Below are 13,035 nucleotides of genomic sequence, written 5' to 3'. Positions count from 1 at the left end.
TTCCTTTCCATGATTCTATAAATCTTCCTTTCCATGATCCTATAAATCTTCCTTTCCATGATTCTATATAAATCTTCCTTTCCATGATTCTATATAAATCTTCCTTTCCATGATTCTATAAATCTTCCTTTCCATGATTCTATATAAATCTTCCTTTCCATGATTCTATAAATCTTCCTTTCCATGATCCTATAAATCTTCCTTTCCATGATTCTATATAAATCTTCCTTTCCATGATCCTATAAATCTTCCTTTCGATGATCCTATAAATCTTCCTTTCCATGATTCTATATAAATCTTCCTTTCCATGATTCTATAAATCTTCCTTTCCATGATTCTATATAAATCTTCCTGTCCATGATTCTATATAAATCTTCGTTTCCATGATTCTATAAATCTTCCTTTCCATGATTCTATATAAATCTTCCTTTCCATGATCCTATAAATCTTCCTTTCCATGATTCTATAAATCTTCCTTTCCATGATCCTATAAATCTTCCTTTCCATGATTCTATAAATCTTCCTTTCCATGATTCTATATAAATCTTCCTTTCCATGATTCTATAAATCTTCCTTTCCATGATCCTATAAATCTTCCTTTCCATGATTCTATAAATCTTCCTTTCCATGATCCTATAAATCTTCCTTTCCATCATTCTATAAATCTTCCTTTCCATGATTCTATAAATCTTCCTTTCCATGATTCTATAAATCTTCCTTTCCATGATCCTATAAATCTTCCTTTCCATGATCCTATAAATCTTCCTTTCCATGATTCTATATAAATCTTCCTTTCCATGATTCTATACATCTTCCTTTCCATGATTCTATAAATCTTCCTTTCCATGATTCTATATAAATCTTCCTTTCCATGATCCTATAAATATTCCTTTCCATGATTCTATAAATCTTCCTTTCCATGATTCTATAAATCTTCCTTTCCATGATTCTATATAAATCTTCCTTTCCATGATCCTATAAATCTTCCTTTCCATGATTCTATAAATCTTCCTTTCCATGATTCTATATAAATCTTCCTTTCCATGATCCTATAAATCTTCCTTTCCATGATTCTATATAAATCTTCCTTTCCATGATCCTATAAATCTTCCTTTCCATGATCCTATAAATCTTCCTTTCCATGATCCTATAAATCTTCCTTTCCATGATTCTATAAATCTTCCTTTCCATGATTCTATAAATCTTCCTTTCCATGATCCTATAAATCTTCCTTTCCATGATTCTATATAAATCTTCCTTTCCATGATTCTATATAAATCTTCCTTTCCATGATTCTATAAATCTTCCTTTCCATGATTCTATATAAATCTTCCTTTCCATGATTCTATAAATCTTCCTTTCCATGATCCTATAAATCTTCCTTTCCATGATTCTATATAAATCTTCCTTTCCATGATCCTATAAATCTTCCTTTCGATGATCCTATAAATCTTCCTTTCCATGATTCTATATAAATCTTCCTTTCCATGATTCTATAAATCTTCCTTTCCATGATTCTATATAAATCTTCCTGTCCATGATTCTATATAAATCTTCGTTTCCATGATTCTATAAATCTTCCTTTCCATGATTCTATATAAATCTTCCTTTCCATGATTCTATATAAATCTTCCTTTCCATGATCCTATAAATCTTCCTTTCCATGATCCTATAAATCTTCCTTTCCATGATTCTATATAAATCTTCCTTTCCATGATTCTATAAATCTTCCTTTCCATGATTCTATAAATCTTCCTTTCCATGATTCTATATAAATCTTCCTTTCCATGATTCTATAAATCTTCCTTTCCATGATCCTATAAATCTTCCTTTCCATGATTCTATATAAATCTTCCTTTCCATGATCCTATAAATCTTCCTTTCCATGATTCTATATAAATCTTCCTTTCCATGATTCTATAAATCTTCCTTTCCATGATTCTATATAAATCTTCCTGTCCATGATTCTATATAAATCTTCCTTTCCATGATTCTATAAATCTTCCTTTCCATGATTCTATATAAATCTTCCTTTCCATGATTCTATAAATCTTCCTTTCCATGATTCTATAAATCTTCCTTTCCATGATTCTATATAAATCTTCCTTTCCATGATTCTATAAATCTTCCTTTCCATGATTCTATATAAATCTTCCTTTCCATGATTCTATAAATCTTCCTTTCCATGATTCTATAAATCTTCCTTTCCATGATTCTATATAAATCTTCCTTTCCATGATTCTATAAATCTTCCTTTCCATGATTCTATATAAATCTTCCTTTCCATGATTCTATAAATCTTCCTTTCCATGATTCTATATAAATCTTCCTTTCCATGATTCTATAAATCTTCCTTTCCATGATCCTATAAATCTTCCTTTCCATGATTCTATAAATCTTCCTTTCCATGTTCCTATAAATCTTCCTTTCCATGATTCTATAAATCTTCCTTTCCATGATTCTATAAATCTTCCTTTCCATGATTCTATATAAATCTTCCTTTCCATGATCCTATAAATCTTCCTTTCCATGATTCTATAAATCTTCCTTTCCATGATCCTATAAATCTTCCTTTCCATGATTCTATAAATCTTCCTTTCCATGATTCTATAAATCTTCCTTTCCATGATCCTATAAATCTTCCTTTCCATGATTCTATAAATCTTCCTTTCGATGATCCTATAAATCTTCCTTTAAATGATTCTATAAATCTTCCTTTCCATGATTCTATATAAATCTTCCTTTCCATGATCCTATAAATCTTCCTTTCCATGATTCTATAAATCTTCCTTTCCATGATTCTATATAAATCTTCCTTTCCATGATCCTATAAATCTTCCTTTCCATGATTCTATATAAATCTTCCTTTCCATGATCCTATAAATCTTCCTTTCCATGATCCTATAAATCTTCCTTTCCATGATTCTATAAATCTTCCTTTCCATGATTCTATAAATCTTCCTTTCCATGATTCTATAAATCTTCCTTTCCATGATCCTATAAATCTTCCTTTCCATGATTCTATATAAATCTTCCTTTCCATGATTCTATATAAATCTTCCTTTCCATGATTCTATAAATCTTCCTTTCCATGATTCTATATAAATCTTCCTTTCCATGATTCTATATAAATCTTCCTTTCCATGATTTTATAAATCTTCCTTTCCATGATTCTATATAAATCTTCCTTTCCATGATTCTATATAAATCTTCCTTTCCATGATTCTATAAATCTTCCTTTCCATGATTCTATATAAATCTTCCTTTCCATGATTCTATATAAATCTTCCTTTCCATGATTCTATAAATCTTCCTTTCCATGATTCTATATAAATCTTCCTTTCCATGATTCTATAAATCTTCCTTTCCATGATCCTATAAATCTTCCTTTCCATGATCCTATAAATCTTCCTTTCCATGATCCTATAAATCTTCCTTTCCATGATTCTATATAAATCTTCCTTTCCATGATTCTATATAAATCTTCCTTTCCATGATCCTATAAATCTTCCTTTCCATGATTCTATATTAATCTTCCTTTCCATGATTCTATATAAATCTTCCTTTCCATGATTCTATATAAATCTTCCTTTCCATGATTCTATATAAATCTTCCTTTCCATGATTCTATAAATCTTCCTTTCCATGATCCTATAAATCTTCCTTTCCATGATTCTATAAATCTTCCTTTCCATGATTCTATAAATCTTCCTTTCCATGATCCTATAAATCTTCCTTTCCATGATTCTATATAAATCTTCCTTTCCATGATCCTATAAATCTTCCTTTCCATGATCCTATAAATCTTCCTTTCCATGATTCTATAAATCTTCCTTTCCATGATCCTATAAATCTTCCTTTCCATGATCCTATAAATCTTCCTTTCCATGATTCTATAAATCTTCCTTTCCATGATCCTATAAATCTTCCTTTCCATGATCCTATAAATCTTCCTTTCCATGATTCTATATAAATCTTCCTTTCCATGATCCTATAAATCTTCCTTTCCATGATCCTATAAATCTTCCTTTCCATGATTCTATAAATCTTCCTTTCCATGATCCTATAAATCTTCCTTTCCATGATTCTATAAATCTTCCTTTCCATGATCCTGTAAATCTTCCTTTCCATGATCCTATAAATCTTCCTTTCCATGATTCTATAAGTCTTCCTTTCCATGATCCTATAAATCTTCCTTTCCATGATCCTATAAATCTTCCTTTCCATGATTCTATAAATCTTCCTTTCCATGATCCTATAAATCTTCCTTTCCATGATTCTATAAATCTTCCTTTCCATGATCCTATAAATCTTCCTTTCCATGATTCTATAAATCTTCCTTTCCATGATCCTATAAATCTTCCTTTCCATGATCCTATAAATCTTCCTTTCCATGATTCTATAAATCTTCCTTTCCATGATCCTATAAATCTTCCTTTCCATGATCCTATAAATCTTCCTTTCCATGATCCTATAAATCTTCCTTTCCATGATTCTATATAAATCTTCCTTTCCATGATTCTATAAGTCTTCCTTTCCATGATCCTATAAATCTTCCTTTCCATGATCCTATAAATCTTCCTTTCCATGATTCTATAAATCTTCCTTTCCATGATTCTATAAATCTTCCTTTCCATGATCCTATAAATCTTCCTTTCCATGATTCTATAAATCTTCCTTTCCATGATCCTATAAATCTTCCTTTCCATGATCCTATAAATCTTCCTTTCCATGATCCTATAAATCTTCCTTTCCATGATTCTATAAATCTTCCTTTCCATGATCCTATAAATCTTCCTTTCCATGATTCTATAAATCTTCCTTTCCATGATTCTATAAATCTTCCTTTCCATGATCCTATAAATCTTCCTTTCCATGATTCTATATAAATCTTCCTTTCCATGATCCTATAAATCTTCCTTTCCATGATTCTATATAAATCTTCCTTTCCTTGATTCTATATAAATCTTCCTTTCCATGATTCTATAAATCTTCCTTTCCATGATTCTATAAATCTTCCTTTCCATGATCCTATAAATCTTCCTTTCCATGATTCTATAAATCTTCCTTTCCATGATTCTATAAATCTTCCTTTCCATGATCCTATAAATCTTCCTTTCCATGATTCTATAAATCTTCCTTTCCATGATTCTATAAATCTTCCTTTCCATGATTCTATATAAATCTTCCTTTCCTTGATTCTATATAAATCTTCCTTTCCATGATCCTATAAATCTTCCTTTCCATGATTCTATAAATCTTCCTTTCCATGATCCTATAAATCTTCCTTTCCATGATTCTATAAATCTTCCTTTCCATGATCCTATAAATCTTCCTTTCCATGATCCTATAAATCTTCCTTTCCATGATTCTATAAATCTTCCTTTCCATGATCCTATAAATCTTCCTTTCCATGATTCTATAAATCTTCCTTTCCATGATTCTATATAAATCTTCCTTTCCTTGATTCTATATAAATCTTCCTTTCCATGATTCTATAAATCTTCCTTTCCATGATTCTATAAATCTTCCTTTCCATGATTCTATAAATCTTCCTTTCCATGATTCTATAAATCTTCCTTTCCATGATTCTATATAAATCTTCCTTTCCTTGATTCTATATAAATCTTCCTTTCCATGATCCTATAAATCTTCCTTTCCATGATTCTATAAATCTTCCTTTCCATGATCCTATAAATCTTCCTTTCCATGATTCTATAAATCTTCCTTTCCATGATCCTATAAATCTTCCTTTCCATGATCCTATAAATCTTCCTTTCCATGATTCTATAAATCTTCCTTTCCATGATCCTATAAATCTTCCTTTCCATGATTCTATAAATCTTCCTTTCCATGATTCTATATAAATCTTCCTTTCCTTGATTCTATATAAATCTTCCTTTCCATGATTCTATATAAATCTTCCTTTCCATGATTCTATAAATCTTCCTTTCCATGATTCTATAAATCTTCCTTTCCATGATCCTATAAATCTTCCTTTCCATGATTTTATATAAATCTTCCTTTCCATGATTCTATAAATCTTCCTTTCCATGATTCTATATAAATCTTCCTTTCCATGATTCTATAAATCTTCCTTTCCATGATTCTATATAAATCTTCCTTTCCATGATCCTATAAATCTTCCTTTCCATGATTTTATATAAATCTTCCTTTCCATGATTCTATAAATCTTCCTTTCCATGATTCTATAAATCTTCCTTTCCATGATTCTATAAATCTTCCTTTCCATGATTCTATAAATCTTCCTTTCCATGATTCTATAAATCTTCCTTTCCATGATTTTATATAAATCTTCCTTTCCATGATTCTATAAATCTTCCTTTCCATGATTCTATAAATCTTCCTTTCCATGATTCTATAAATCTTCCTTTCCATGATTCTATAAATCTTCCTTTCCATGATTCTATATAAATCTTCCTTTCCATGATTCTATATAAATCTTCCTTTCCATGATTCTATAAATCTTCCTTTCCATGATTCTATAAATCTTCCTTTCCATGATTCTATAAATCTTCCTTTCCATGATTTTATATAAATCTTCCTTTCCATGATTCTATAAATCTTCCTTTCCATGATTCTATAAATCTTCCTTTCCATGATTCTATAAATCTTCCTTTCCATGATCCTATAAATCTTCCTTTCCATGATCCTATAAATCTTCCTTTCCATGATTCTATATAAATCTTCCTTTCCATGATTCTATAAGTCTTCCTTTCCATGATCCTATAAATCTTCCTTTCCATGATCCTATAAATCTTCCTTTCCATGATCCTATAAATCTTCCTTTCCATGATTCTATAAATCTTCCTTTCCATGATCCTATAAATCTTCCTTTCCATGATCCTATAAATCTTCCTTTCCATGATCCTATAAATCTTCCTTTCCATGATTCTATAAATCTTCCTTTCCATGATCCTATAAATCTTCCTTTCCATGATTCTATAAATCTTCCTTTCCATGATTCTATAAATCTTCCTTTCCATGATCCTATAAATCTTCCTTTCCATGATTCTATATAAATCTTCCTTTCCATGATCCTATAAATCTTCCTTTCCATGATTCTATATAAATCTTCCTTTCCTTGATTCTATATAAATCTTCCTTTCCATGATTCTATAAATCTTCCTTTCCATGATTCTATAAATCTTCCTTTCCATGATCCTATAAATCTTCCTTTCCATGATTCTATAAATCTTCCTTTCCATGATTCTATAAATCTTCCTTTCCATGATCCTATAAATCTTCCTTTCCATGATTCTATAAATCTTCCTTTCCATGATTCTATAAATCTTCCTTTCCATGATTCTATATAAATCTTCCTTTCCTTGATTCTATATAAATCTTCCTTTCCATGATCCTATAAATCTTCCTTTCCATGATTCTATAAATCTTCCTTTCCATGATCCTATAAATCTTCCTTTCCATGATTCTATAAATCTTCCTTTCCATGATCCTATAAATCTTCCTTTCCATGATCCTATAAATCTTCCTTTCCATGATTCTATAAATCTTCCTTTCCATGATCCTATAAATCTTCCTTTCCATGATTCTATAAATCTTCCTTTCCATGATTCTATATAAATCTTCCTTTCCTTGATTCTATATAAATCTTCCTTTCCATGATTCTATAAATCTTCCTTTCCATGATTCTATAAATCTTCCTTTCCATGATTCTATAAATCTTCCTTTCCATGATTCTATAAATCTTCCTTTCCATGATTCTATATAAATCTTCCTTTCCTTGATTCTATATAAATCTTCCTTTCCATGATCCTATAAATCTTCCTTTCCATGATTCTATAAATCTTCCTTTCCATGATCCTATAAATCTTCCTTTCCATGATTCTATAAATCTTCCTTTCCATGATCCTATAAATCTTCCTTTCCATGATCCTATAAATCTTCCTTTCCATGATTCTATAAATCTTCCTTTCCATGATCCTATAAATCTTCCTTTCCATGATTCTATAAATCTTCCTTTCCATGATTCTATATAAATCTTCCTTTCCTTGATTCTATATAAATCTTCCTTTCCATGATTCTATATAAATCTTCCTTTCCATGATTCTATAAATCTTCCTTTCCATGATTCTATAAATCTTCCTTTCCATGATCCTATAAATCTTCCTTTCCATGATTTTATATAAATCTTCCTTTCCATGATTCTATAAATCTTCCTTTCCATGATTCTATATAAATCTTCCTTTCCATGATTCTATAAATCTTCCTTTCCATGATTCTATATAAATCTTCCTTTCCATGATCCTATAAATCTTCCTTTCCATGATTTTATATAAATCTTCCTTTCCATGATTCTATAAATCTTCCTTTCCATGATTCTATAAATCTTCCTTTCCATGATTCTATAAATCTTCCTTTCCATGATTCTATAAATCTTCCTTTCCATGATTCTATAAATCTTCCTTTCCATGATTTTATATAAATCTTCCTTTCCATGATTCTATAAATCTTCCTTTCCATGATTCTATAAATCTTCCTTTCCATGATTCTATAAATCTTCCTTTCCATGATTCTATAAATCTTCCTTTCCATGATTCTATATAAATCTTCCTTTCCATGATTCTATATAAATCTTCCTTTCCATGATTCTATAAATCTTCCTTTCCATGATTCTATAAATCTTCCTTTCCATGATTCTATAAATCTTCCTTTCCATGATTTTATATAAATCTTCCTTTCCATGATTCTATAAATCTTCCTTTCCATGATTCTATAAATCTTCCTTTCCATGATTCTATAAATCTTCCTTTCCATGATCCTATAAATCTTCCTTTCCATGATCCTATAAATCTTCCTTTCCATGATTCTATATAAATCTTCCTTTCCATGATTCTATAAGTCTTCCTTTCCATGATCCTATAAATCTTCCTTTCCATGATCCTATAAATCTTCCTTTCCATGATTCTATAAATCTTCCTTTCCATGATTCTATAAATCTTCCTTTCCATGATCCTATAAATCTTCCTTTCCATGATCCTATAAATCTTCCTTTCCATGATCCTATAAATCTTCCTTTCCATGATCCTATAAATCTTCCTTTCCATGATTCTATAAATCTTCCTTTCCATGATCCTATAAATCTTCCTTTCCATGATTCTATAAATCTTCCTTTCCATGATTCTATAAATCTTCCTTTCCATGATTTTATATAAATCTTCCTTTCCATGATTCTATAAATCTTCCTTTCCATGATTCTATAAATCTTCCTTTCCATGATTCTATAAATCTTCCTTTCCATGATTCTATAAATCTTCCTTTCCATGATTCTATATAAATCTTCCTTTCCATGATTCTATATAAATCTTCCTTTCCATGATTCTATAAATCTTCCTTTCCATGATTCTATAAATCTTCCTTTCCATGATTCTATAAATCTTCCTTTCCATGATTTTATATAAATCTTCCTTTCCATGATTCTATAAATCTTCCTTTCCATGATTCTATAAATCTTCCTTTCCATGATTCTATAAATCTTCCTTTCCATGATCCTATAAATCTTCCTTTCCATGATCCTATAAATCTTCCTTTCCATGATTCTATATAAATCTTCCTTTCCATGATTCTATAAGTCTTCCTTTCCATGATCCTATAAATCTTCCTTTCCATGATCCTATAAATCTTCCTTTCCATGATTCTATAAATCTTCCTTTCCATGATTCTATAAATCTTCCTTTCCATGATCCTATAAATCTTCCTTTCCATGATCCTATAAATCTTCCTTTCCATGATCCTATAAATCTTCCTTTCCATGATCCTATAAATCTTCCTTTCCATGATTCTATAAATCTTCCTTTCCATGATCCTATAAATCTTCCTTTCCATGATTCTATAAATCTTCCTTTCCATGATTCTATAAATCTTCCTTTCCATGATCCTATAAATCTTCCTTTCCATGATTCTATATAAATCTTCCTTTCCATGATCCTATAAATCTTCCTTTCCATGATTCTATATAAATCTTCCTTTCCTTGATTCTATATAAATCTTCCTTTCCATGATTCTATAAATCTTCCTTTCCATGATTCTATAAATCTTCCTTTCCATGATCCTATAAATCTTCCTTTCCATGATTCTATAAATCTTCCTTTCCATGATTCTATAAATCTTCCTTTCCATGATCCTATAAATCTTCCTTTCCATGATTCTATAAATCTTCCTTTCCATGATTCTATATAAATCTTCCTTTCCTTGATTCTATATAAATCTTCCTTTCCATGATCCTATAAATCTTCCTTTCCATGATTCTATAAATCTTCCTTTCCATGATCCTATAAATCTTCCTTTCCATGATTCTATAAATCTTCCTTTCCATGATCCTATAAATCTTCCTTTCCATGATCCTATAAATCTTCCTTTCCATGATTCTATAAATCTTCCTTTCCATGATCCTATAAATCTTCCTTTCCATGATTCTATAAATCTTCCTTTCCATGATTCTATATAAATCTTCCTTTCCTTGATTCTATATAAATCTTCCTTTCCATGATTCTATAAATCTTCCTTTCCATGATTCTATAAATCTTCCTTTCCATGATTCTATAAATCTTCCTTTCCATGATTCTATAAATCTTCCTTTCCATGATTCTATATAAATCTTCCTTTCCTTGATTCTATATAAATCTTCCTTTCCATGATCCTATAAATCTTCCTTTCCATGATTCTATAAATCTTCCTTTCCATGATCCTATAAATCTTCCTTTCCATGATTCTATAAATCTTCCTTTCCATGATCCTATAAATCTTCCTTTCCATGATTCTATAAATCTTCCTTTCCATGATCCTATAAATCTTCCTTTCCATGATTCTATAAATCTTCCTTTCCATGATTCTATATAAATCTTCCTTTCCTTGATTCTATATAAATCTTCCTTTCCATGATTCTATATAAATCTTCCTTTCCATGATTCTATAAATCTTCCTTTCCATGATTCTATAAATCTTCCTTTCCATGATCCTATAAATCTTCCTTTCCATGATTCTATAAATCTTCCTTTCCATGATTTTATATAAATCTTCCTTTCCATGATTCTATAAATCTTCCTTTCCATGATTCTATATAAATCTTCCTTTCCATGATTCTATAAATCTTCCTTTCCATGATTCTATATAAATCTTCCTTTCCATGATCCTATAAATCTTCCTTTCCATGATTTTATATAAATCTTCCTTTCCATGATTCTATAAATCTTCCTTTCCATGATTCTATAAATCTTCCTTTCCATGATTCTATAAATCTTCCTTTCCATGATTCTATAAATCTTCCTTTCCATGATTCTATAAATCTTCCTTTCCATGATTCTATAAATCTTCCTTTCCATGATTCTATAAATCTTCCTTTCCATGATTCTATATAAATCTTCCTTTCCATGATTCTATATAAATCTTCCTTTCCATGATTCTATAAATCTTCCTTTCCATGATTTTATATAAATCTTCCTTTCCATGATTCTATAAATCTTCCTTTCCATGATTCTATATAATTCTTCCTTTCCATGATTCTATATAAATCTTCCTTTCCAGCATTTTGCCTTTGAAGAACTGGAAAGGGACTGAGGCTGTGGGTTTGTAATTGGTCCTCCGGGCCGAGGGGTGGCGCTGTGGGCGGAGGGCCGGACTTAACGGGACGCGGAGCTGCACTTGTCTCAAATCGCCTGGCTTCTTAAAAGGAATGAATTGGAATTTATTTATTTATATTTATTAATATTTATTCATATATTTAAATATTTAAATGTTTGTTCATTGATTTATTTTTCTGTGAACGGGTGTTTGAGGCGCGGCTGGACTCGGCCCGCCCTCCGCCCGATATTCGCCTCTGGGCGGTGACGTGGCGGGGTCGTGACCTCCGGTTAATGTTTAGGGAAGTGGCTCCAGGTGATGGAGGAAGCGGCGGAGCGGACCCGGGCCCACTGCAGGTAAATGGGGCTCTGGGCACTAATCTACACCGGGGACCCGGGCCCACTGCAGGTAAATTTGGCTCTGGGCACTAATCTACACCGGGGACCCGGGCCCACTGCAGGTAAATGGGGCTCTGGGCACTAATCTACACCGGGGACCCGGGCCCAGTGCAGGTAAATGGGGCTCTGGGCACTAATCTACATCGGGGACCGGGCGCAGTGCAGGTAAATGGGGCTCTGGGCATTAATCTACACCGGGGACCCGGGCCCACTGCAGGTAAATGGGGCTCTGGGCACTAATCTACACCGGGGACCGGGCCCACTGCAGGTAAATGGGGCTCTGGGCACTAATCTACACCGGGGACCCGGGCCCACTGCAGGTAAATGGGGCTCTGGGCACTAATCTACACCGGGGACCCGGGCCCACTGCAGGTAAATGGGGCTCTGGACACTAATCTACACCGGGGACCCGGGCCCACTGCAGGTAAATGGGGCTCTGGACACTAATCTACACCGGGGACCCGGGCCCACTGCAGGTAAATGGGGCTCTGGGCACTAATCTACACCGGGGACCCGGGCCCACTGCAGGTAAATGGGGCTCTGGGCACTAATCTACACCGGGGACCCGGGCCCAGTGCAGGTAAATGGGGCTCTGGGCACTAATCTACACCGGGGACCCGGGCCCAGTGCAGGTAAATGGGGCTCTGGGCACTAATCTACACCGGGGACCCGGGCCCACTGCAGGTAAATGGGGCTCTGGGCACTAATCTACACCGGGGACCCGGGCCCACTGCAGGTAAATGGGGCTCTGGGCACTAATCTACACCGGGGACCCGGGCCCACTGCAGGTAAATGGTGCTCTGGGCACTAATCTACACCGGGGACCCGGGCCCAGTGCAGGTAAATGGGGCTCTGGGCACTAATCTACACCGGGGACCCGGGCCCACTGCAGGTAAATGGGGCTCTGGGCACTAATCTACACCGGGGACCCGGGCCCACTGCAGGTAAATGGGGCTCTGGGCATTAATCTACACCGGGGACCCGGGCCCACTGCAGGTAAATGGGGCTCTGGGCACTAATCTACACCGGGGACCCG

At 33.1% G+C, this 13,035-nt stretch overlaps 1 protein-coding gene across 1 annotated transcript in view; it reads left to right on the top strand.

Moving 5' to 3' along the window:
* Positions 1-11,872: 11,872 nt before the first annotated feature.
* The window catches only part of stk11ip (serine/threonine kinase 11 interacting protein), a 123,176-nt gene continuing 122,013 nt past the window's right edge, over positions 11,873-13,035 (top strand). The window contains 1 exon segment of the mRNA XM_067986993.1: positions 11,873-11,957. Coding sequence (XP_067843094.1) covers positions 11,895-11,957 — 63 coding nt within the window. The 5' untranslated portion in view covers positions 11,873-11,894.

The sequence above is a fragment of the Heptranchias perlo genome, chromosome 7, assembly GCF_035084215.1.
Source record: "Heptranchias perlo isolate sHepPer1 chromosome 7, sHepPer1.hap1, whole genome shotgun sequence".
Classification (NCBI taxonomy): domain Eukaryota; kingdom Metazoa; phylum Chordata; class Chondrichthyes; order Hexanchiformes; family Hexanchidae; genus Heptranchias; species Heptranchias perlo.
The sequence above is the reverse complement of the archived record's forward strand: the minus strand, read 5'-3'. Positions and strand labels throughout refer to the sequence as shown.